This window comes from Seriola dumerili, unplaced genomic scaffold (assembly GCF_002260705.1).
Source record: "Seriola dumerili isolate Sdu_G_001 unplaced genomic scaffold, Sdu_1.0 BDQW01000609.1, whole genome shotgun sequence".
NCBI lineage: Eukaryota > Metazoa > Chordata > Actinopteri > Carangiformes > Carangidae > Seriola > Seriola dumerili.
In genome coordinates, this window is record NW_019174864.1 from 763,567 (window position 1) to 788,443 (window position 24,877).

The 24,877-nt window shown below is 41.0% G+C and overlaps 2 protein-coding genes across 3 annotated transcripts; both read right to left on the bottom strand.

Annotated features, from left to right (window-relative positions):
• Positions 1–1,546: 1,546 nt before the first annotated feature.
• Positions 1,547–14,061, bottom strand: gps1 (G protein pathway suppressor 1). Of its 2 annotated transcripts, none has more exons than XM_022764929.1 (14): positions 13,898–14,061; positions 12,166–12,258; positions 11,267–11,448; positions 9,063–9,227; positions 7,877–8,012; positions 7,538–7,615; positions 7,249–7,309; positions 6,979–7,064; positions 5,042–5,136; positions 4,749–4,854; positions 4,550–4,630; positions 4,181–4,318; positions 3,959–4,093; positions 1,547–2,221 (listed from the first exon to the last, which is right to left on the bottom strand). In XM_022764929.1, the coding sequence occupies exons 1-14, from the start codon at positions 13,928–13,930 to the stop codon at positions 2,147–2,149; spliced, it is 1,464 nt and encodes a 487-aa protein (XP_022620650.1). In that variant the 5' UTR covers positions 13,931–14,061; the 3' UTR covers positions 1,547–2,146. The 2 variants fall into 2 exon arrangements, with proteins under 2 accessions (XP_022620650.1, XP_022620651.1); XM_022764930.1 differs by lacking the exon at positions 13,898–14,061 and adding an exon at positions 12,956–13,037.
• Positions 14,062–19,207: 5,146 nt separating this feature from the next.
• Positions 19,208–21,482, bottom strand: LOC111236277 (transmembrane protein 238-like). Its single transcript, XM_022764952.1, has 2 exons — positions 20,811–21,482; positions 19,208–19,718 (listed from the first exon to the last, which is right to left on the bottom strand). Exon 1 carries the CDS (start codon positions 21,345–21,347, stop codon positions 20,826–20,828), a length of 522 nt encoding a protein of 173 aa, XP_022620673.1. The 5' UTR covers positions 21,348–21,482; the 3' UTR covers positions 19,208–19,718; positions 20,811–20,825.
• Between the last annotated feature and the right edge of the window lie 3,395 nt (positions 21,483–24,877).

The following is a 24,877-nucleotide window of genomic DNA, read 5'->3' on the forward strand; positions in this document are numbered from 1 at the left end:
TTTAGAGAATTTTGCTGATGTATTCAAAAGAAGAAAGTGAAATATCAGAGTGACATAAGTATTCGGACACTTTCCTTGAAGCAGCTTGGTCAGTGACTACAGACTCTAGTCTTCTTGGGTCTGACGTCACTGTCTTTGAACATCTGGATTTGTGGATTTGCTCCGTTCTTCTCTGCAGATCTCAGACTCTGACAGGTTGGTGGACAGATGTTTTCAGGTCTCAGGTCAAATGCTGGATTGGTTTCAGGTCAGGACTTTGTCTGGTCCACTGGGGGACATTCACAGATTTGTCTCTAAGCCTCTCCTGTGGTGTCTTGGCTGTGTGAACCTTCAGTCCGAGGTCCTGAGCTCTGGACCAGGTTGTCAGTGACCAGTCTCCCTGTCCCCCCATAGCCTGATGCTGCCTCCACCATGCCTCAGGGTTGGGATGGTGTTGTTCAGCTGCGGAACAGTACCTGGTTTCCTCCAGACCTGAATCTGAGAACTGAGACCAAACAGTTCAGTCCTGGTCTCATCAGACCAGAGAATCTGGTTTCTCTCAGTCCTTTAGCTGCTTCTTTACAAACTGTCACTGAGGAGAGGTTCTATCTAGACTCTCTGACATGAAACCCAGATCAGTGGAGAGCTGCAGTGATGGTTGTTCTTCTGGAAGTTTCTCCACACAGGATCTCTGGAGCTCAGAGAGACCATCAGGGTCTTGGTCTCCTCTCATCTCTGATTCCTCAGTCTGGCTGGGTGGCCAGCTTTGATGTTTGTAATTGCTCCAAACGTTTTCCATTTAAGAACTTCAAGACTGCAGACCTCCACCAAGGCTAATATTTAACAACATACACCAGACTTCAGAGAAAAAAATTCAAATCTGCCCCAAACTTTAATTGGTTCTTCTCTGGTCCAGGTCTCATCCCTGCATCAAATCAGTTCAGAACTTTTTGAGTATTCCTACTGACAAATGGACACAGGAGAAAATATAAGCTCCTTAGCCTTAGCTGAGTTTACCACAGGTGGACCCCAACATCTCAGAGATGATCAAGAGAATGGAGGAAACTGGGTATCATAGCAACGTGTCTGAATATTTGTGTCAATGTGATATGTCAGTTTTTAAACTCTGTTTTCACTTTGTCATTGTGGAGGATTGAGTGTAGACTGATGAGGGAAAAATGATTTAAATGATTTAAAGCATAAAACTGCAACATAAACAGATCTCTGCACACCAACATGAAAACATCCTCCCACAGGTGAAGCAGGGTGGAGGGAGCGTCATGATCTGGGTCTCTGCTGCCTCTGGACCTGTTTATCAAGGTCTCTTCCAGGATCATGTCAGGGTGTCTGTCCACCTGCTGAAGCTGAGGAGAAGCTGCTGATGCAGCAGGACAATGACCCTGAACATCAGAGTAAATCCACCTTCTGGAGCGGGCCAGTCAGAGCCCAGACCTGAATCCAGTAGAGATGCTGGTTTCAGGTTATTGGAGCCAAATGAGGTTCAACCAGTTATTAAATCCAAGGTTCACTGACTGTTTCCACCACAGCAGTGAATGTTTAATGGCTGTGTTCAATAAAGACACAATGGATTGTAATTATTTGTGATATCAGTTCAAGCACATTGTGTTTGTCTACATTTGTGACTTAGATGAAGATCAGATCACAGTTTATGACCAGTTAATACAGAAAACCGTGTCACTGACGTCTTCTAACCTGTTCATTGGAGACATCAGAGCTCCATCCTTCCTCATATTTGGCCCAAATCAATAAGTTCCAGTCTCCTGTTGGTTGAATATTATACTGAAAAAAGGGCTGAGTATAAAAACAACCAGTGAGTTTATGTTTTGGTAGGTGTTTTTATTTTAAAAGGTTGTTTCTGTTAATGAGGCCTCCATCATGTGTAAGCAGAACAAAGTGCATCTCCTACCAGTAACTTACAGCATAAGTGCTGCACTATCATCAAAAAAACATTTTCATCCTGTTCAAACCACCAGACTAACAAAAGGCTTTACTCCCCACATCGTCGATAGGGACGACAGAGATCATCAGAGAACATCAGAGTCTTTACATTGTAGGTGGGATGGTTGGGGTGGGGTTGGGTTGGTGTTGATGTGTGTCTGTGGCTGACAGCAGAGTCAGGGTGCAGACTATGAAGAGGACTTCCTCCTCACATGTTGGTGCTCATCCTGGTCTGGCTGTTGGCTGGTGTCAGTTCACCCTGGCTGCCTTCTCTGGGTGGAGACTGAGGAGAGGAGGCGACATGAGTGAGGCACTCTGACAAGTGTTTACTGTTTAATATCAGTGCAGTGTTCATCATTTTAAATCATCAATATAGTTGTTAAATGAACTGGCATCAGTATTTTGGTATAATCAGGATTCACAAATGAGAGCATGTAGAGAAGCCTCTTCTTCACACAGACACAGCTTGGTGTTTTCCTCCACACTTTGACTTGTATCAGTTCACTTCAACATGTGATGGACGACTGGAGAGCAATGCACCATGTTAATGGTAAATATATAGAAATAAATTCATAATTTTGAGCATCATGGGTTCTTCTTGACCATTGAAATAACAACTAAGAAAAAAAACCTGAACTCAAGGTCCAGTACTTTTTCCACTGGTAGTATTGTTGTGATGTACTCGTGACTTACAGCCAGTTAAACCATTCGTTAACAAGCAAACATCATCATAAACATGTATGAACATGACAGAACTTCATGTATTTCAGGTCACTGATTGTGGTTGCTTTTCTATTTGTGTTGTACCTTATATAAAAGGGACACACATCACCTTCAGTTTACACACATTGAGGATCACTGCCTCATCTTCTGTGTCTGAGTGAGCTCAGTCAGGTCTGAGACAATAACCCTGATGTCAGGCTGCGCCCTGACAACTACAGAATACGGTGTTGTGCCCTCCACTGTACAGATTCTAACCACTCTTTATTCAATCTGTGCATTCCAAAATTGCTGGATTATCCCTTAACATAAATGTGTTACAGTCATGATTCCTGACACGATTCCCCATTCAAACTGACCACACTCTCTGGTTCACTAAACTCAACAAAACCAGTGCTTCAGCTGTGAGACTCGTCAGGATGCCACACCAGATAATTATTAAGCTTCAACAGTCTGATGTCATCTGTCTCAGGTGTCCACATGTCCTAATACATGGAAATATCTAACAACAGTGTTTCCGTGTTAAAGATCCTTCCTGATGTGTCTTATGACAAAATACTCTCATAATGAGTTGAACCTGATAGTTTTACCTAGAGATGGACAATTAATCAAAATATAATTGAGATCCCAATATGGCCAAGTGCAATATTCAATTCACAGGAGCTGTAATTTTCTTGATAAAGCTAAAATGTGTCACATGTTGTTCATTGTTAGCACCATAAGTGTTGTGGTGCTACAGAGACGCCCCATCATCATATTCTCCAGACATAAAGGAAACATGTTTGTTTGGTACAAGACTCAACAAAAATCATATCATTATCATTTTTAGAGTTTTTTTCAGTGAAAATGCAAAAACGATCAGTCCAACTGAAATCACAATCTCTGCCCAAAAAATCCACGATTTTTTTTTTTTTTTTGCATATAGTGCAGGCCTTATTACAATGACAAGAAATCCAACATTCCAGTAACCTGTAAACTCTATGTAGAGAAACAGAGTTGCAGCAGCAGCGACGCAGCTGGTGTGAACACACACACGTGTGATTCTCCACAGATGGACAGCGACGGAAGCCACCACGCTCACACAAAACAGGCAGTGTGTTCCCAGCTTCAGGATTACCTCAGAGTCCGTGTTCAAACCATTGACTGTCACATTGAACAATACTTACAGTGAAGTCTCAACATGAGAATGAATTCACCACTTTGTCGGGGTGGTTTTCTAACTGTTAAATATTGAACTGCTGCTGAGAAGAATAACTTCAGTAGAAGCTGTGATGAAGAGGGGTAAAAACTTTTTTTTTACCTTGACATGGATCTGGTTGCGCAGCACAGCAGCTCTGAGGATCATGGCTTTGGCCCGTCTCTGGAACTCTTTGCCCATGTGGAGCGACTTCTCAAACGTTGTGCTCCTCTGGTCCACATCCCTTGCATAGAGAATCTACCAAAGAGTAAGAGAAGCAGTTTGTAATGATTCCAATGAGATGACTCATTTCCAACACTGTCGTCGTCTGTGTGGGTTTCTCACCTTGCTGTGGGAGTCGATCCGTGCATTGATGAGCCCCTCCAGAATGAGCTGCGTGAGCTCGTCCTCCAGAGCTGCTACTGTGGTGTTGAAGGCCTGAGCCATTTTAGTCATGTCTGCTGACACGTAGGGGCTGAAATACTGAACAGACATGCACGTGCACACGCGCACACACACACACATACGCACCTGTCACATGTCTGTCATGCTATTAGACAGTATTTCATTTTTCTTCAAAACCTACTTTGTTTGAGAAAGCAGAATGAAGCTTCATAATATTAAATGTAATAGCAACAGTGATTTAAAGCAGCATGGATCATCGTCTGCTTCACAGGTAGAAGGTAGGAAGGCGGTGTACTCAGTCTGACTCACCTGAATGAGGGCTCTGTTCCTGATCTGGCTGTACAAGGTCTTGACGTGTGGGGCCAGGTACATGTCCAACAGGAGGTTATCCTGCAGGGGATACCACAGTCATTCATCTCAACACAGATTCAAAATGATCACATAATGAACTGCCATGTCACGTGCTCCTATAAACTCTGCAGCCTCAACACTAAGGTTTTGCTCTAACCTTCATCTCATCCAGTAGCTTGAGACAGGACGCATACTTGGACTCGTAGAACTTGAAGATGATGTCACGGATCTGAGGTTCCAACTCTAGAAATAACTTAAAGGAGCTGAGGACAGAAAAAAAGATCATGAGTACACACTTCTATTCTTTGGATGCACTAAGACATTTTTCAGTTGAGTGTTTCCCACAGAATTAGATTCTTTTTGTGAACACTGATATAGTAAAAAAGTAAATAAATGAATCACTGTATGTAAAACACTGCAGTTCCCATTCACTGAACCACTGCCTCCTACCTGCTGGAGATGACGTTGCGTTGGAGCTCCTGTCTGTCAAATGTGGCCAAAGCACACAAGCCTCCATATACAGCTACATTACTGGGTGACAGAAGCTGCAGGAAGACACACACAACACACACACATACACAGACACACAATCAGGTTTCAACAGAACTGTACAACTTCATGAAATGAACATTATTCTAGCTTCCAAAGCACACAGTATTTTCCCTACCACTGCCTTGAGGGCACATACCCCCAACGGACCAACCAAAGAAAAAAATTATATAAAAATATGATATTTGATGCCTAATTTATCTACATTTTGTTCTATTCAGTGTGAGAATCTCTTCTGTGTTTTGCTTTTATTTACAGTGGTGTTTCTCTCCTCTGCTTCCTGTTTCACCATGTGTGTCTTAGCCCCTCCCACACACACAGAGCCGGACAGAGGACAGACAGGTCGACAACTTGTTATGTTAATTGCAATGAAAGTTTTCCAGCAAGTGTTATAAATCCATCTAAAACCAAAGATGGACAGACATCAACCCTAAACACCTGAAAGTCAGAAGTAAATATCAGTGTTTTTTTTAAAGCATGTAGTCCGCCATCTGTAATGGCAGGAAAGCTTCTACTGAGAGCACTAGCAGCTCTGCTGCTGCTACAGCTGAAAGACTGCAGAGAGCTGAGTCTAGACCACACATCAACCTCCAGGGCTGAATAGTGATGTTCCTCTAATGACCACTAGAGTCTGGCTCCAACGGTGAGTCAATCCCCATTGACTCCTATGTTAAAATATCCAACTTTACAACAGAAAGAAACATGTTTACAGCCTGGTACGAAAACAGTTTTGCACACGCCCCTCCTCTTTGTCCATTTTTGAATTAGCTGGGAGTTAGGGGCGGAGTCAGGCACTGCCAAGATGACAATGATGGAGCAGCTCACTCTGAGCTTCAAAACTGCTCTTCAGAAACCTGTGGGCAGGGGAATATACTCGATGTATCGCGGCTTGTTCCACGTGGGATGTATAACATGACAATATCGCGAACACCGATTATAAATTGTCACATAATTGGTTTAAGACCTCGCATGAAGTTCTCTTTGGCGTCTCGTTCCTCTCGCTCTCTCCCTGTCACAGAAACGCATCCCCGCCCATTCTGAAGACATCGCATGTGTGACGTAGGTGAGGAGGCGTGTGTGAATGTATGTGGAGCGGAGGGAACTGAAAAGCGAAAAAAGTGAATCGCTTAAGCGAGTTTATCCGTATGTAGAAACGTTAACTGAAGATAGAGGCAGACGAATTGGTTCAGAAAAGAAACAGCATCGGACTGTCTACCTCGCTAACCCTTATTCTTGGCTTTTGTTTACCCTTGTTCAGAGCAAGACACACACAGAGATCGAGAGCAAAAGAGAGAGAGAAAGAGCACCTGTAAAATACTGCCCTTCACCTGTTAAATTATCAACATAATTTTACTAACATTGGGTTTCTGCTATGACCGTCTAGTACATGTGGTCTCCTCTGTCTCTCCATGCAGTTGCTAAAATGGTTTATATTTATAAATATATAGTTATATATTTCTTTCATGTTTGTGTCATATTCATATGAAGACCAGACATTTAAACTATAGGCTAGCGAAATGTGCCAGTTATACATAATGTTGCTGGTATCATATCAGTATGACTATCAACAAAGGTTTTCCTGTCTATTTTTGCTGGGAACCGCTCATCATAAGTGAAAACAGGTGAGATGCTGAATCTCTAGATCACACAAAACAGCAGCGAAGCATGAGAGTGTCTCTTTATGCACCAAAGGGTTAAATCATGTGTTTATGAAGTTCTACACAGTGGATTTCAAATTATCACAACATATATAGTGTATCACGATATAGCCTAAAATTATCGCAATATTACTTTTAGACCATATCGCCCACCTCTTCCTGTGGCTGACATCAACTCACCTCTGGACAGTCACAGTGGTCAAAGGACGCTTGCAGGAAGCACTTAGCAGCTGGTTTGTATTTTCGGGAGGCCAACTCTGCAAGGCCTGAAACGCCAACAAACAGGAGAACACTTAAATAATAATAACCAAACACTATACTGTATATTGTATACGCTGAGGGCAGCTGTTACTAGTTGCTCTCATAAGTCTTTTAAGATAAATCACTGATATTTATCCATACTTGGAGATGACGTGAGTGTTAGCATCACAGAGCATAACACTGTCTTACCTGCAGCACACTTTAATTTGGTAAGAACTGCTTGATTTTGGCTGTCTCGCTCTCCTCTTTGCTAAAAACAAACAGAAATGTCATCAACCACCTCTGTAACAAACTTTGACAAGCAAAGAAAGGCTGAAAATAAACAAGAATTGTCTTTCTCACTGTCAAACACAAACAATCTTTCTAGTAACAGCACTCACACCCCAAAACATTTATGTCTCTGTGTTTTAGTCACATTAAAGGCTTCACATATTAAACACAGTCCAGACACAGGGGTACAAGAGAGGTTGGTGCTCACCTCTGCTATCTCTGGTGTGGATTCTGCCTTGTTGACGTAGCTCAGCACATGGGACCAGTTCTGGAGGTAAACACTAACCTGTGGGCACAGAGAGGATTCAGTCACTCACATTCTCAGTTTACTGAAGGTGAATTGTTGAAACCTCTCCCAGTGGATTTTACCCCGCTCTACTCTCCTGCCACAAAACACAAAACCACTTCTTCTCAAAAACACATTGGGTTTACACACAGACATATTCATATTCATATGTAAATTAAACCAGTGTAGTTGTAACATTGTTATATATGTCATGTTACATATGTTATAAATGAAGCAGAGTGTTGTGGTTCCATCCAGCACCTTGATGACATTCAGACACATGTTAATGACATGCTTAGCACTGGTGCAGTAGTCTCTGGCTCGGGAGTAGCACTTGAGGGCATTACTGAGGTCACCACAGTCCAGGTAATGGTCCCCCAGGTCATCATGGCCCCTCCTGAGGAGGATGGACAGAGATGAGGAAAGGAGAGATGGAAATAAAGAGTTGGTAACTGACCAGTAATTCAGTTCAAGAGGAGACTGACCAGTAAACAGCTGTCCTCTCCAAGTTTCTAATGATCAAGCCAGAAAAACTACATGAACAAAACACTAACACTCTTGTTATGCAGCATCTGTCTGTGCTAATATCTTTAAAGGCTTAGCTGTAAAGCTCAGGTGTTTTGGTAGCTACAACGTATATTGTTTTATCTCGGTCTTAGTAAATTCTACTGTACACCTTACTGCTGCTGCTATTCTGAACACACACAGGTGCCTGTGTCATTTACTGTTGTATACCTAATGCCATCCTAACCTAATATTTCTTGGCTGTATCCCATAATACATTGAGAGAAAAAGAAAAGAGATTTTGAGAATAAACTCATAATTTTGATATTTCAAGAAAAAAAGTCAGAATATTACGAGAATAAAGTTGTAATTTTAGGTTTTGTGTTGTTTTAGAGGGGAAACATCAGAAGCTTTAAAATGAGGGACGTGGAGCATCCTGTGACTACTTTAGCAGGTTTCACATACAAGGAGAAACTTCATCTTTTGGCTCCTCATCATCATCATCATCATCATCATCATCATCATCATCATCATCATCATCATCATCATCATCATCATCAGGACATTGAGAAGATTGTGAAGAAACTGAGTCTATTCTGTTGTTAGACAGACAAACAGAAGCAGCTCAGGCTGCCACTGACTGTCCTTTCATCTGTTTGATTGGTTGATGTAATATTCCTAAAAATTATGGGGGTTTTTTTCCCTTAAAATTTTACATTTTTAATTCTCGTAATATTATGATTTAATTCTCGAAATTTCAATTTAATTTTTTTTCATCTATGTGGCCCTAATACTCTGTTGTACCATTAACATTTACTAACTTCATTACATTTTAATCTTCTTGTTAAACTGGAAACTCATGAAAACAAAAGAGTTCTTCTCCTTTCTCATTAAGAACACTGCTGTTGGTAAACTCAGAGCGCCATGGCTTCCTCCATCATACCTGATGCTCTCTTTGATGGAGTTTCCCTTGTAGTTCTTGAGATCAGTGTCCAGTTTCTCCAGTTTGAGCAGAGCCTTTTTCCTGGTGGACTCAGCCCATGCTGAGTCCAGGGGAGGAGGAACAACCCCACCTTCAGGCACCGTGTCCGGCACACCTTGTACTTCCCTAGAGGTTAAAAAAAATATACAAACGAAACAATTCATATTAGATGTTGACTAATTTATTGAAAAGGTGTGAAAAAGTGATGCATCTGCCATCAGACTTTGGTGCAGTTGGGCTTCGTAGACATTATGGCTGGGTTGGATAAAAAACAGATTTTTCGAATTAAAATCTATCTTCATTTAAATTATTTTATATCAATTCATAAAATCCTGAGGCTGATCTTTTAATATAAACCTTTTACAGTGTATGGCCTTTTCCTGTGGATGTGTGAAGCTGTAACCCTGTTAGTCACACATAACAAGATCTGGTTACATGAGACACAAAAACATGGCAGATGCAGCTCCACTGAGGGCACAGGTCTAAAGGCAGATGTGTGGTTGGGTTTCAGATCTAAAAACTATGAGGACAGCAAAGAGTTGGACAAAAGCAAATCCATATGTAAGATGTGCAAAAAAGAGTTCATGTACTGTATGTACCACTTCTGCACCACCTTCTCTGCACTTAAGAAAGCACTTATTGGCACCTGTTATAATGTAACTGCTTTGGGTCCATTCTTAATGAAAACATTAATATTTTTAATAATGCACCAGAACAGAGGTTTAAAATTCAAAGTATCACTTCTTTGAGAATCTCATTCACATCCAAGGAAAATTGGTATTGTAACTGAAATATCTGCAACTGAATCGATATCATGTTGAATATGAAATGTCATAAAAGATGGGACCTTGTGAACTGGAACTGAATCGAGGACCAGTGAAGTTTCTACAGTCCTTACCTGTGTCTTCACCAGCCCTATTTGTGCACTTGTCATTGGAAGTGTGCGATGCTGCGTGTGTATTCTAGGACTGGGCTAACACAAAACACTACATTAGATCACTAGGTTCTGCCTTACATTTCCATTGTTTTACGAGCCAGAATATTTTGGATATGCATCACTGAAATAGCTGTTACTTTTCTTTTCACACATATATATGCACCGACTTAAAACATCAGAATAATTCATGGTAATTTATGCTCCTTCAGAAGCTCTGCCCCCTTAGCATCTTAAACGGCAAGGAAGTGAACACTACTGCTAGCTGAAGGAGGAGAGGACCATAGGTTTGTAGCTGAGCTAACAATGAAGCTAACATTACTTGTCACAGCATCTTGAATTATGCAACTATCCAAATAAATCCACTGTGCTAGCAAACTTGTGTTTTAAGTTCTTAAGGGCTAAAGAACCCTTTGCATGTTGTACGGATAAATGGCATTATACAAAGCACAAAACGAGACAGCAAACTGAGGCTTAAGCTCCTGCTGCTGCTGCTGCTAAGCAGAGAGGTTGAGACAGTTTCCCAGAGCTAGCATAGGTGCAGACGGTGATATTCACAACTCTTCTGCTACTACAGCTAACATCACAACAACACATTTTGGCAAAGTAGAGAGTAAGCCAAATGTCTGTGGGTTAGTTATATAATGATACCGGACACACAAAAGTGACACCAGTAACTGCTCACTCACTAACTAGTTGGGGTTAGCTGTCACAAACATTAGCAAATGGGGCAATACTGACCTATTGGCTCTGTGAAGCATGGCAAAGCTAAATGTAAAGCAGAAACAGCATAACCTCTGCATCCCTCTTCATGCCTTTCAACTCTCACTGATGTTAATGCAGCTATTCCCTTTCCCAAACAACCTGTGTTGCTGATTGGCTGAAATAGTGTTGTGTTTCAGTCCAAGCCACTTGAGTAGGACACTAGATTTATTTTTATAGTACACAAACAGATCAGCTAACAGACTATCAGGAGATATTCACTGAATTTGACATAAAGTGTATTGGATTAGAATCACTTACTCTACCTTTAAATTACAGGTCATTAAGTTCCTGTAAGAGTAAGGGTGTAGATGTTAATTTTAGGCTAACAGAGAGCTAACAAGACATCAGTCTCTTTGGTAAGAGTACACCACTAAACTTCCTAACATGACCAGTTTTCTCAAATCAAGCTTGCACTCTAAGGCTCTCTCTGAAAGCCCTGATGCCAAGCGCTCATTAACTATAATACCGTGTGGCCTCGGTAAGTTTGCGGTGGATCTCTTCATAAGTGTCAACGTTGAAGGTCCTCTGGACGAAGGTGAGGGCCATCTTCAGCGCTTCCACCCGGAGCTGAGGGCAATGCTCAGCAATGAACTGAAGCCTCTCTATGCGCATTAATCCACTGTAGCTGGTTGCATACTGCTCCAGGTCCTAGACAAGATGAGCGACAGGTGAGAGACCTCATTAAAACCATGTCGGAACCACACCACTGAAATGTTCAGGTGACATTATAATTTGTAAAGTAAGGGCATTCAGAACCAGAGATGAGTTGTGTTTCCATCAGTTAGTTTTGGCTTCTCAACAGATCGTCAAATCATCAGTGGGCAAGGGGCAGGCTTGGACCCCAGTGACCATATTTTTCCTTTACATCACTGCCACAGAGGCAACACATAAATAATTATTGTGGACAAACAGTTACTCTACCAGTCAAACTTTTTGCATACCTTAGAGTAACAAATTGTACCACATGCATACAGTTTGGCAGGTTTGTTTTTCTCATCATTCTGACAGCAATATACAGTGCTACTTTCTGCAGCACAGTACTGTCCTAGTGATGCATCAGAGGGTGTAGTAATACAGTTGGTCCAACACTGCCTTTGTACAGACAGTTTGTAATTCATCAACCTGTAAGAATTGTTTGCTTTATATGAAATTTACATGATTTTTTGGTTTTTGGTGACCTAAACCTTTTTTGTATCTTGGATAGTTTACTGCTTTCCATTAACCCAATTCATGTTATTTACTAGACTTGAACTTCTGGAATTTCAATGAAATGTGGAAAACAAAACTTTTGACTGGTAGCATATATCACTGGTATACCACCATCAAGTTAAAGTGTGTGCAAATGAAAGTCTATCAGGTCAGTACCAGTGTTGGGTTTTCCACTATGTAGTTTGTGTCGGGAGCATTCTGCTGGTCTTCCTGGGGATCTGCATCAATCTGCATAGGCTCCACAGACCCCTGAGAGAAAAACACCAGGCACAGGCTTCAGCTGTGAGCAACATCTGACCAATAGCATAACTTGATAACATCAACATAAAATGATAACACATAATACTGTAATAAGAGGTCTCATAAATTTAGTAAGCATTGAGAAGACTAGTGTCAGTTTTCCAATAAGCAATGATGCTGTGACACTGTAAAATGGAATAAGAAAGATTTTAGACTCAACCAGTGAACTATAAGAATCATAACACAAACTATGGTTTACAGGAGCTGAGCTTCATAAACATTATCAGCCTTAAACTCTGTTGTACATGGTGATGCAGGCTTCTTAACCTAAACATGAAACCTCATTTCAGAAGCTGGGGCCTGGCTCTCTTGAGCTTCTTGCTTCAGTGAGCCTAAAACCGGCCGTCCTGGATAACCTGCTTCATGAAGTTAAAAAATTGAAGTTAAGCGACCACTATGAGGTCACATTCACAATCACATGCCTAGAATATAACAAGCTGTACAAATACTAGAAATAATTACATATTACAATAAGCCTAAGGCTAGTATGGAACTGTTTGCTTTTTGTCTGATGATGAAGAAACTAAAAAAAGTTAAAAGTAATGTAAGACTGCTGGTGCCAAAGCAGCGAGGAGAGGAGAAGAGAGGAGAGAAGTAGGTCATGTCTGACTGAAATATTGCATTTATAATCATGTGAAATACTTACGTTACTCACAACAGGCCTCAAGTCTTTCTAAACAGGATGTATGATTGACAATAAGAAAGGTAAATGTCCATGCTGGATTCCTAAAGGGACGTTAGCTTGAGTTAGCTATGTTAGCTTCTTAACAGGCTGACGGACTGCGGGGCATTCAGACATTAATTATTGACGGCGAGATAATGCAACCTTTAGTAAGAGGAGGTTCTTGCTAAAATAGTATCAACCGCTACACATGCGGCAACATAAACTGTCGTTAAGAACTGATATGACAATATGCTAATAACAGGAACCTAGCTTGGCAATGCTAACTGTCGTTAGCTTCATGCTAGAATAATGAACACAAGCCGTTCATCAGTTCACGGTGTGTTTTGTATCAGCTAAAGAATCAATGTTACGATGTCTGTTCCTCTGGACGAGCTAACAACTAGCGCCATTTGTTGTTTAGCCGGTGTACGTTACTGTCACTGTTGATGTTATTAGCCAGTGCAGGCCTTCAACCAGTTGTTAGCCTTAGTCTGTCAGTTTCAAACAGTATGGTTAGCTAACAGACATCCATGCATTTAAAACGTTTCAAGGATTTTCGGGGGTCATTCCTCAATTTGCCATAAACCAATGCTCCAAGCAGTATCTCAGTAAATGTATCCTTCATTAGCTACTCCTTCGTTTTCTTGCACTAAGATGCACTGTAACCAGGGTAGAGAGAGATAGCGTTAGCAAAAATGTCAACCAGTTTTAAAGCTGAATTTTAAAGGTGATTCTTCGCAAATGATTCATGTGCTTAATACAACATTAGGCGCAAATTGTGCTGCGTGCTCTTAAGTTGCGATCTCTTACCACGATAACAGCAGGCTATTTAGCTTAGTCTAGCTAACTAACTGCTAGCTACTGGTTCTGAGGATACATGAATCTGTTGACATACAGACACAAACAGCAGTGGCTTCGACTCACCTGAAAGTTAAACACTTGCACAGGCAAAGGCATCTTTTTTTCTCTGACTTCGGTGTCGTTGTCGTTTTAGGGAAACTATAGTGTAAAGATGTTGACGTATGGCGTGCACCCCAGCAGCCGAACTTGGGTGGGTTGGTCTGACCGGTTCCAGTTCTGAGGAGAGGTACTTCGCTACGGTTTGCTGGAGGGCGCAGTTTCACCACTCGACACAGTGGTGGACTGTAAATGAACTGACCGCACATTGCAGATCTAAACCCCCTACTTTTGTTGCAGTGTTTCTCTCTGATAAAACAATGCCAAGAATAATGTTACAGGTTTACTGTAGTTATTTCATTAAGCACGTCAAGTATGTTATATTGCATTATATTATGCAACATTTGGAAAGACATTTTGACACTGGGACAATCTTTAAGACAAGGCCATGTAATGAGGTAATACAGGATTTGGCTTTTTGTATTGTTTCAAAGAAGAATTCTGTAAATGTGGGTGACACTGGCTCTCTTTGCACAAGTTGTCAGAGAAATAAGCTGAGTAAATGTTAGACAGCTCAGCTTCCAGTCGCTGGAGACGTCCTGTCCTGTGTCCACTGAAGCGCGTCGGTGAATCTCTGATCTTTAAGGTAAACTGCATTCTGGGTGTTTCTACTGGTTTTAATCCCCTGGTGTGTTTGTTATGGAGAGGAGGACACCTCTGTGGATAATTCAGCTGCTGGTAAAAACCTGCTGAACGTCTGGTTCATAAGTTATCAGAGAAACAATCAGAACAAAGGTTAGCATCAATCTCAGCTCCAATTCCTCCCTGATGTCTCTTGTCTCAGTACAGCGTCGCTCAAACACTGACTTTAAATGTGAAACTGCTTTATTCGGTGTTTTTAACAGTTAGAATCACCGGGTGTGTTTGATTTCCTGAACCACTGACACTAAAGGAATCCAAACAGAGAGAATTTTATGTTAATGGTGGTGAAGACAACAACTCCCATGATCCCACGCTATATCATGTCATCGCCATCATCACTATTGTTTTGATTGAGAGACCCCTAGAGGCAGAAATTACAGATGGTGCATTTAAGTAGCCTCAGTCAAAATTTTGACTTTGTATAATTTTGACTTGATCAAAAATTTCATATATTATTAGATCATGTGATTCTGAGGTTCTTGGGGCCAAGTACAATAACTTCACTTTTGTCTATGTTTAATAGTAGAGAATTGCTGGTCATATATCGTACATGCTATGTCTAACTTTTGCGTGCATGGAGGATTCCTCATTACCATGTACAAACTAAAATCAATCAGTAGGATAGTTTCCGTAATAGGATGCAATGGTTATTATTTTCAAATGCAGCACTAACTAGACAAGTACAGAGTCCTTTGTACGATGCAATTAGAAGGTCATTTGTAACTTTCACCAGTGCTGTCTCTGTGCTAGAATGCATCTAAATTCTGACTGAATATCCTCAAATAAACCTATTATTCTGTAGAAAGTCACACAACTGATTGGTGACTGTTTCCTTGAGGATGTTGGAGAGAAAGCTGGGGTTGGGGTTAGACACAGCTCTATAACACACCTGCATCAAGACTAGGCTTTTTAAGAAGACCTACTTTAAACACACAGTCTGTAACTTCTGCCACTAGGGGTCTCTCAATCAAAACAACAACAAAAGACAGTGTTGTTGTTGTTGTTGATGTTATGAGGTAGCGTGGGATCATGGGAGTCATTGTCTTTACCACCATTACCATAAGCTTCTCCCAGTTCGGATTCCTTCAGTATCAGTGGTTCAGGAGATTTTTACCTGGAACTGAACTATCCACAGAGGTGTCCTCCTCTCCAGACCAGGGGATTATAACTAGTAAAAACACTGAATAAAATAGTTTCACATCTAAAATTAGTGTTTCACCGACACAGTTCAGTGGATATAGGACAGGACGTCTCCAGCAGCTGGGAGCTGAGCTGTCTAACATTTCCTCAGCTTGTTTCTCTGATAACTTCAGATCCAGACGTCCGACGACTAAAATCCTTCATCTGGTTCAAATATAGAGCTGAAAACCACCGAGGTGTAAAAAGTGTATGTGGCTTAAAACTAGATAAAAGTCAATGTTGAGCTTCTGTCAGACAAACACACTGACACATGATCATAGAGGATATGATGTCATTGACAGGAGACCAATGACACGTACTGTTACCATGATTAAAATCACAGATTTCTCTGGTTTGAGAATTGATGGAAACATTTGTGATAATGTAAGAACACAACTCAACAACATATAGAACATAAGTCTGGTTGTTTTTAGACATTTTCATGTGGAAAAGTTACAGATTTACTTTAAGGTTGATTCCGATATATTTTTTTAGGCTAAATATAACTTTTTAGTCAAAAATACATTTAACAAACAGTTTCACCATTACTGAAAAAATGTAACTACTGAAGACAAAGATCAAATACATAGAGGTGAATTATCCCAGTCAGATGGAACCGACAGAGACAAAGGGGACCATTAAGAGGAGCTGACCAGGATGTGTTACTGACATCGTCTTCTATCCAGTAGGAGCCATCTGGCTGTATCAAGCATTGTACAATGGAGACTAAAGAGTCATACAAATCTACAGATCTGTATTAGATTTATTATTGATGACACTGAGAGAAAGAAGATGGAGCTTTTTCCACAGCAGACATTTTCACTCACCACAGCAGGAAAACAACACTTTTTACTAATATCATTAATAATGCTTCATGTTCAGTTTAAGTTTCAGGGCCCTGGTATTGTGCATGCTGGCTCACCAGTATGGCTTACTGGGACACCTAAATTTAATGAAGCCATCTCTTATAAATAACACTTGCACTTTCCCTACTGTGACAAGTGAAAATGTCTGTAGTGGAAAAGGTAAATTGCTTTTACAGGAACAGTTTCAGCACAATCCAAATACCTTGTACCAGGTGGTGCCTTGTGACCTCAGTATTTCCAAAATACTGGCGAAAATGGCCCCGCCCATAAATTCCATTTCATGTGTATGGTTTTAAGTCATGAAGACAGTGGATCAGTTTTCTGCCCTGTGGGATTCAATGCACTTCACCCTGTAAAACTCATCACCATCTCTAGCTCAGCTGTTTTCTTCCTCCTTTTGACACTGTTAGTGTCTTTTGTTCCATTTAATGCATTATTCTCTCAGCATGTTTGTTTAAGTAGGACTTACTTTTCCACATCTGGAAGAAATGCATTGTCATGGTAAACATGTCAACACTCCCTTCAACATTAAGATAAGATATTCCTTCATTAGTCCCAAAGTGGAGAAATTTGCAGTATCACAGCAGCAACGTGACAGTACAAGAAAGAAAAACTGCAAAATGACAAGATCAAATACTTTAAAAAGATACATTTTATGATAATATAATATCTACAATTAGATATTTAAATATAACAAAAAACAAAAAAATAACAGCATATGAGAGATATTGCACAGATGGTGTGTTAAATTATTGCAAGTGATTGAATAGACTTGTTTGCAGTGTACTTGCTGGTAGAATTGATCATGTAAGTACAGGTACAGTCAGAGGAAAAAGCAGAATAATAAAGTGAAGCTGGTTCCAAAGGTTGGACACTGAGGCTTGTTATCACCATGAGTGGGAACGAGGAGACCTGTTGCCAGCTACACCTATTTTTCCACAGCAGTCACCAGCTCACGTTTATTGATCACATTACATATTTGCATTCCCTCTTGAATCATGTAATTGTAAGTCCCAACATACAGTAATATAATAAGAGGAGTCATGACCATAGTGTCTAGTGTAAGGGTCACACTGTATACACGAGTAGAGCTGAAAGCCTGATCCACATTTCCACATTTACTGCTATTATCACAACAGAAGCTGCTTCTGCTTTATCACCTGAGGGGTGTGGTTGCTCAGCCGGTTGCTTTTATTATGCTGCTTATACTCAGTTAAAAGTGAGGAAGGTATGAATCAATGTATTTTCATTTCAGGCCTCAGAAAGAACACCACATCATTTGTAAAATGGTGCAAGCTATTGATATCCATGGTGCTTCAGTTGCACAGTCAGACACGTCTATGTAGTTATCCTTACCCACCCAATCCTTACCTAGGACACATGTGGTCTCACATAAACTCCACTTCAATCAACATATTTACATCAGTAATTCAATAGTCTAGCTAGTAGTTATTTGTCTGACTCAGTGGGTTGAGACCTGCAGTCGGATGATTAAATATAAGCCAGAGAAAAGTGTGTTACAGTAGTGAAACCAGGAAGTTACAAAAGCTGAAAGACAAGTTTGTGTTGAATTTCAGCTGCAGGAAGTTTTGGTCCATCCATCTCTAGATTTCATGAATCAGTAGTCGAAGTGAATCGGTAGTTGTAGGGAAGGTTGTCGTGGCTGATTATGTGATTATGGCATTATGGCAGCTGTGGCTATGGAGGTAGAGCGGGTCATCCACTTATCAGAAGGTCGTTGGTTTGATTCCCAGCTCCTCCTCCAGTCCAGTGATGGCTGTTCCATCAGTGTATGAGTGTGTGTGCCCAGGTGGAAAAAAAGCTCCTGTCAGAGTATGGGTCCTCCAGGTCAGATATGACTCCAATACAATTGAAAGTTGTTCAGTCACATTTTTACTTGAGTACTGGAGTACTTGATTTTAAAGATGCTGAAGTATTCAAAAGTACATTTTTATGTCAACACATTGTTGTATTGTTCTACATTTACAGAACCTAATGACTCTGAAACAACCTACTGACTGACTGACTGACTGACTGACTGACTGACTGTAGAACACAACTGAATCAGCTAAAGGAGCCTTTGTGGTTTTCATATTTCTTTTTTTAGTCAGTGATGAAGACTGGTCTTGGTAAACACAGAAAACATTTCAAACTAAATTAATGTTTCTTTATTTCCAGGTGGTATTTTACCAGATGAGCCATGGAGACGCCACTAACAAGTTCAAACATGACTGACAGTGGAGGAGTTGGCTGTGATTGGTTTTTCTCCTGTGATGAACACAGTGTATGATATATCACATTTTCAAAATAAAAGAAAATTCATTTCACTGACTAATAGCTTTGCTTCAAAGTAAAAGTACTTCATAGAAATGTAGAGGAGTCAAAAGTACAATATTAGTCTTTAAGTGTAGAGGAGTAAAAGTCAGACGTTTACAAAAAAAGGTAAGAACAAGTAAAGAACAAATACTGGAGAATATACTTAAGTACAGTACTGAAGTAAATGTACTTTGTTACTGTCCACCCCTGTGTGCATGTATAGTAGAAGTAATGTATGAATTAACAAGGTGAATATAGGATGTGGCCTCCCCACAGTAAACCTTGACCTGACGCAACATTTGGTTTGTAACACAGAACCACCTGGAACGCTTCGTTGGAAACAGTTTGGAAAAGGACAGGTGCTTTCAAAAAATACTCTGCAGGTGATTAGATGAACCATCAGGGCAACAGTTATTCTGGTCAACACAATGTTTATTTTACTTCAACATAAAAATTATGATTTCTCCAACAAACAGAGACATAAAGATGCTGTTCATAGTTTATATAACAGTGTGCAGTTGTCATCACATTATGAATACGCTGTCTGTATTGATCCAAGTCCAAGCTGCCAGACATCTGACGTACTGATTAAAGACATGACATCTATGTCCAGCTGCTAACACCTCCTCCATACATCCTGATCAATTAGGAATAATTTCTCATTAAACACAAACTGTAAAAAAAAAAAAACCTGAACATCAACTGGAGTCAAGTGTAGACGGCTCAGGACAGTGTGGTGCAGGCTTGCCTCTGTTCAGTGCTGCAAGAAACTAATAACAAAATATCTGTGGGAGAGGAAATGAAAACAACATTGTTATTAAAGTTTGTGTACAGAATGGAGATGAGTTTGATGTTTGAGTTATCTCGTCAGACACCTTTCCATCAGTCTGTGGATGACTGGGAAGTTTCAGGTGAGCCTGATATTGTTTAAACTGAGGGCTTGTCTCTCAGTGAGCAGTGAACTGTGGTTAATGATTATCCACTGATAAGAGCTTTGTTCTGCCACAGCCACAGGTACTCCTTTCAGTTGCACAGTTAAATGAAATAACTCAGGAAGGAGGAAGTCCTCATTAAAACAAGTTTTTCTTTTTTCTTCTCCATAGTTTTAGGATTCTAGGATAAACTATTGAATAAAGATAATTTACTCAATTTTAAATCCTTCAACAAATACATTTAAAACAGGATTATGATTCCAGTATATTTGAACCTGCTTGTTTTAGTAGGTTTCATATTGAAACACAAATACTTTGTTGTTGTCTTAATATTCACCTTCGCATATTCACTGGTATGTAAAATATTACTGATAATAGTAATGGCTTATGTTAAATTAGTTTAGCTTCATTCCTATAATATTGTGTTGAGACCATGTGTTACCAGTGTTTGAGCACCTGACCACTGATATCACAGACCTGTGGGGGATTTTACATTCAGCCTACACATGTATGGCACATGGTTTTATACAGTCTGCTTCTTTTATTTTAATATATTTTGAAATATAAAATCAACAGTTTTTGTGTTTAAATATAAAATAAAACACAGCATAAAAATTTTAATTAAAAAGTATTAGCATATCTTTAGAGCTGTATTTGTGGCAGAGTGAAGAGGCCTCTTAAACAGAAAATCAACAGTTAGACGTGCAGTTAATCTACAATAACCTACAGAGAAAATAACCTGTTAAATCTGCATTATATATGTTACAGTGCACGTGCGCAGGCAGGAAGAAAGGTTTCATTACCAAGTGTTTTGGTCTAAATGGAGCTCAGGGCTCAAACAGTTACAATGAACCTCGTGCTCATTTCAGCTGTGTATTTTGTGTTGTGTCATTTGACAGCAGGTCTACAGCCACAGTACAGTCAGTGTTGTGCGTCAGGCCTCACCTGTCCGCCTACTTTTTATGTAGGTGAGCTCTCTGTAGTTGTGTGCGGCATCTCTATGTCACAGCCCGCCACCGAGGAGACAATGTGCGGGGTATTCTCCTGCGGGCCCATGGTTGCCATAGCAACGACCACCTGTTCCGCCTGCGGAGCAACAGGCAGCCCGGCGGCTGACCTCTGCGCTTGGCCACGGCGGGTACCGGACGGCGCTCCGTTCCTGCGGAACGAGTTCCTGATGCCGCTGGACACGCGGCTGGAGAGGCGCCTCACCACGCCGCCGATGCCCCCCTTGTCCTTCTTAAGTAAACCGACGTCATCCTCCAGCTCCGTCGGGGGCACCTCGATGTTCCCGGAGTACCAGAACACCCACCAGATGAGGCTGAGGAAGATGACGATGGCGCCCGCGTAGATGAGCAGATCATAGAAGAAGACGTTCACAAACACACCGATGAGAAGAACCGCCAGTCCCACGATGTCAAAGACTACTGCGAGCCAGAAACAGCATTGACAGCGACCCAGACCCCGGTGGACCGGTTCCATGTCAACATGAAGACCGGCAGACTGCGTGACTCCAGAGAGACGCAGTCTCTGACAATAACTGATTAGTTCCCGGGACCTTTGTACCGTGGCATTGAGTTTCAGAGCGGCTGTAAGGTGAGCCAGGTGGGCCGCTCAGTCCCGCTCAGGTTGCCCGGCTGAGGCTCAGAGGAGGGGCGTGGTGCCCGCTGGAGGAGGGGCTCAAACCTCTACCTGGCAGGTACGTTTTTTTTTTTTTTTACACTATACAGATCATGTAAAGCACCTGCTGTAGTTTATGATCCATGCACATTACATTCACAGAATAAAAAGATAGACACGTGATCTCGATTTTTACACAAATTAAACAGATTAAATTACACAGATACACTCACTGTACAGTCAATATTCTGGCCTTGAAAATAAATGATGATGTTAATGCACCCTGTGCTTAAACAGCCATAAAATAATAACGAATAACTTTATGTTATTTGTCCTGGATTTTTTTTTTACACAACTCTTTAAGATAATACTTGATATCTTTATTTTTATGGTAATCATTTTTATGAGCTTTGTACATGCTAAATAGCCTATTAATTTGTGCAATGCTAAACTTCTGCTATACAGAAGAACTGTGGCAGGTTCTTCAAGATGCTGGAACAACCCACAAGTACCTGAAGACCTGTGTGCAGGTGTACTGAGGAGAACTGGAGCTGGTTTAAAGGCAGAGGGGGGGTCACAGCAAATACTGATCTGACTTAGGTTTCTTCGGTTTCCTGCTCTCTGTATGAGCTTAACTGATAAACAAAAACTACTCATGACTTTATGTTTGAAATACTGTTTATGTATTTTGCTGCAAATGTTGCTAAACTGCATTTTTTGTACTGGTGCATCCTCTAAACAGAGACACTAAAGTTTAATGTCATGTCCCTCTGAAATGAGAATATATTAAACAGGATGCATTCACTGTCATAGCCAATGGCAGGTCTTTGTGTTGAGGGTTAACAGTAAAGTAAATAGATTTTCAATCAATGAATCCATTCAACTGATGGACACATGGAAGAAACAGACAGACGTGAGGCTACATTCACATCATCAGTGTTTTGTACTAAGCTGCTGTCTAACAGGATGTTTTCTGAGAGCACACACACAGACAGACATGCTGCAGGTTAGATTAGGTCAGATCGCTTCATTTGCATGAAGCCACAGCACAAAGCAGAAGACTGTCTGTGCGTGTTTGTGTGTGTGTGTCTGCACGTGTGTGTGTGTGTGTGTGTGTGTGTGTGTATGTGTGTGTGTGTGTGTGTGCGCGCATGCGTGTGTGTGCATATTTGTGTGTTTGTCTGTGATGAGAGATGTATCTTCCCAGTAACAGTTCATCATTAATCTTGTTGTAAAGGATAAGGAAGCCACCAGCAGCCTCTGTGCATCACACTGGGACAGATCCATCTGCATCACTGTACGTCAGAGCAAACACAACAACACCAACACTTTTACTACAAACACTGACAGGTTCATCAAATAAAACATAGAAAATGAAGGTTTACAGCACACAGCCACTGACCTAGGTTGCCGAGGTTGGCTGTGGTGAAAGCCTTGTGCTCCGGGTTCTGTTTGAGAATGAAGATCCAGACCCAGGATTCCTGTGCCTGATCCAAAAAGCAGCCCTGATGACCCCAATGAAGTTAAAGCAGACGAGCTTCAGGATGGAGCCACACCCTCCTGACAGTGAGGTAAATCCCTGTCCTGGGGAGGGTAGAGTGGGCTGGAGGTTTCAGTGTCCTTCCTGTGCTGGGAGGATGTATCTGTGGTTGATATGGTGACTTCTGTGGAGCGAACTGTCACACCTGACGGCACTGCTGAGGTCAGGCACCAGGCCTCAGATAACAACACTGATGACAGACAACCAGCTGCTCACGAATGTTACAAAAGACCAAAACCAACAGTGTGTTAGTCTGTCTCTTTTCTGACTGTAACTCTCAGCACACTGACGATTATAATATTTATACTATAGTTTCATTTTTCCACATGCTAGAGATTGGTCAGTCAGTCACGACTTTGATGTTCGTGATGAAATATGCTAAAAACTAATGGCCATAAAATCTGGCACATTTACCACATATTCATGCTCCCACTGGCCAGACTTGACCAGATCTGACCCAAGTCTGTGCAAGATCCGGATCCATATCCGGCCCAGATCCATAATAGAGCCAACCCTCACTTGGGCCCGATCCAGTACAGATCTGGGCCGGATCACCATAAAAGAATCTTCAGCCGGCCTGGAGCCAGCCCAGATTTTTTTTAAAAATGGATCCATGCCGGTATTGGCACATTATATGAAAGGACACTGGCCCAGGTCCACTGTGACGATTAGACACAGATTTTATGATCCAGGCCAAGGCCAAATCATTTTTGCTATCTGGGAACATACCTGTTAAACATCAGCATGTTAACATTGTCAGTGTGAGCATGTAGAGCCTCACACACTGCAGTTTACTGAAACATCTGGTCACTAGTTTTCACATTTACAGGTAATCAGGAGGAAATAGAGTCTTTGCTGGGGACTGTTTTCAGCAGCAGATTAATCCACATTAGGTGCTGTAGTGAGTATTTGTGGGAGTAGGACGGTGTATGTGTGACTGAGAAAATAAAATACAGTGTGTGTGTTCATGGTGATGAAGGAACATGTTGCCCTGGGCAACAGTGTGACTCATTAATGTGTATATAAACCTTTTTGTGACATTTTGTGACTGTAAAAAAAATCACAGATGCAAATAAATGAATGATGGTTCAATTCCATTTAGCAGCTTGGTTTGTCATGAGGTTTGTTGATAGTAGGAAAAATATACAATAATTATTTCACACAAATGAATGAAAACTTACTGAACTTTAAAAGTTTTCTATTCTAGGTTGAGGAAAATTCTTTCTGCAAAATAAAACATGTGCAAGAAGCCATGACTCTACAATATGACCTTCCATCACTTCCGAACCATCATCTCTATCAGACATTTTATCAGCTACATGAAAAACACTGGCAAGTATTAAAAGTTGTTTCCATCTGACCTGAAGCCTCTCTTAAAGTCACATCCACTCCACTGAGCTCACCCACCCGTTACCCCCCACTTAATGTACATCACACTCCCCCTCCACCCATAATTTAATGCTATCTACAGCTTCTTTTAATAAACCTAGGTTTGTTTTAATATCTAAACTTTGTTTTCTACTCATCTGTCGTTAACACTGAAGCTGAGTTCAGATGTTTGCTTCATACTGAGCTGTGACAGTATGGAGGTGTAGCGTACATACCTGGCCTGGCATCAGTCACAAGCCATTAAGGAAGTTCATTGTAAGGACATGCAGAGTTACAGATCCACAATTGACACTTTGCGACTCTTCCCACCATCAAACTATGAAATTGATAGGAAACAGAGACAAAGGACCCCTCTTCCACAAGCAGACCATGCTTTTAGCATGTCAGAGAGACACAGAACCAGACCAAAGGTCAAAGGGTCAGCTCCAGAGGATCAACCAATGGACACCAGGCAACTGGAGAA

What these genes read in the sequence shown, in the direction of transcription:
- gps1 (XM_022764929.1), bottom strand. Translation starts at nt 13,930, where the DNA reads ATGCCTTTGCCTGTGCAAGTGTTTAACTTTCAG. An exon ending in CCACACCAGAGATAGCAGAG is followed by an intron (nt 7,310 to 7,537) that starts GTGAGCACCAAC and finishes GTTTGTTTTTAG; the next exon opens with CAAAGAGGAGAGCGAGACAG. An exon ending in GGATCGACTCCCACAGCAAG is followed by an intron (nt 4,094 to 4,180) that starts GTGAGAAACCCA and finishes ACTCTTTGGTAG; the next exon opens with ATTCTCTATGCAAGGGATGT.
- LOC111236277 (XM_022764952.1), bottom strand. Translation starts at nt 21,347, where the DNA reads ATGGAACCGGTCCACCGGGGTCTGGGTCGCTGTCAATGCTGTTTCTGG.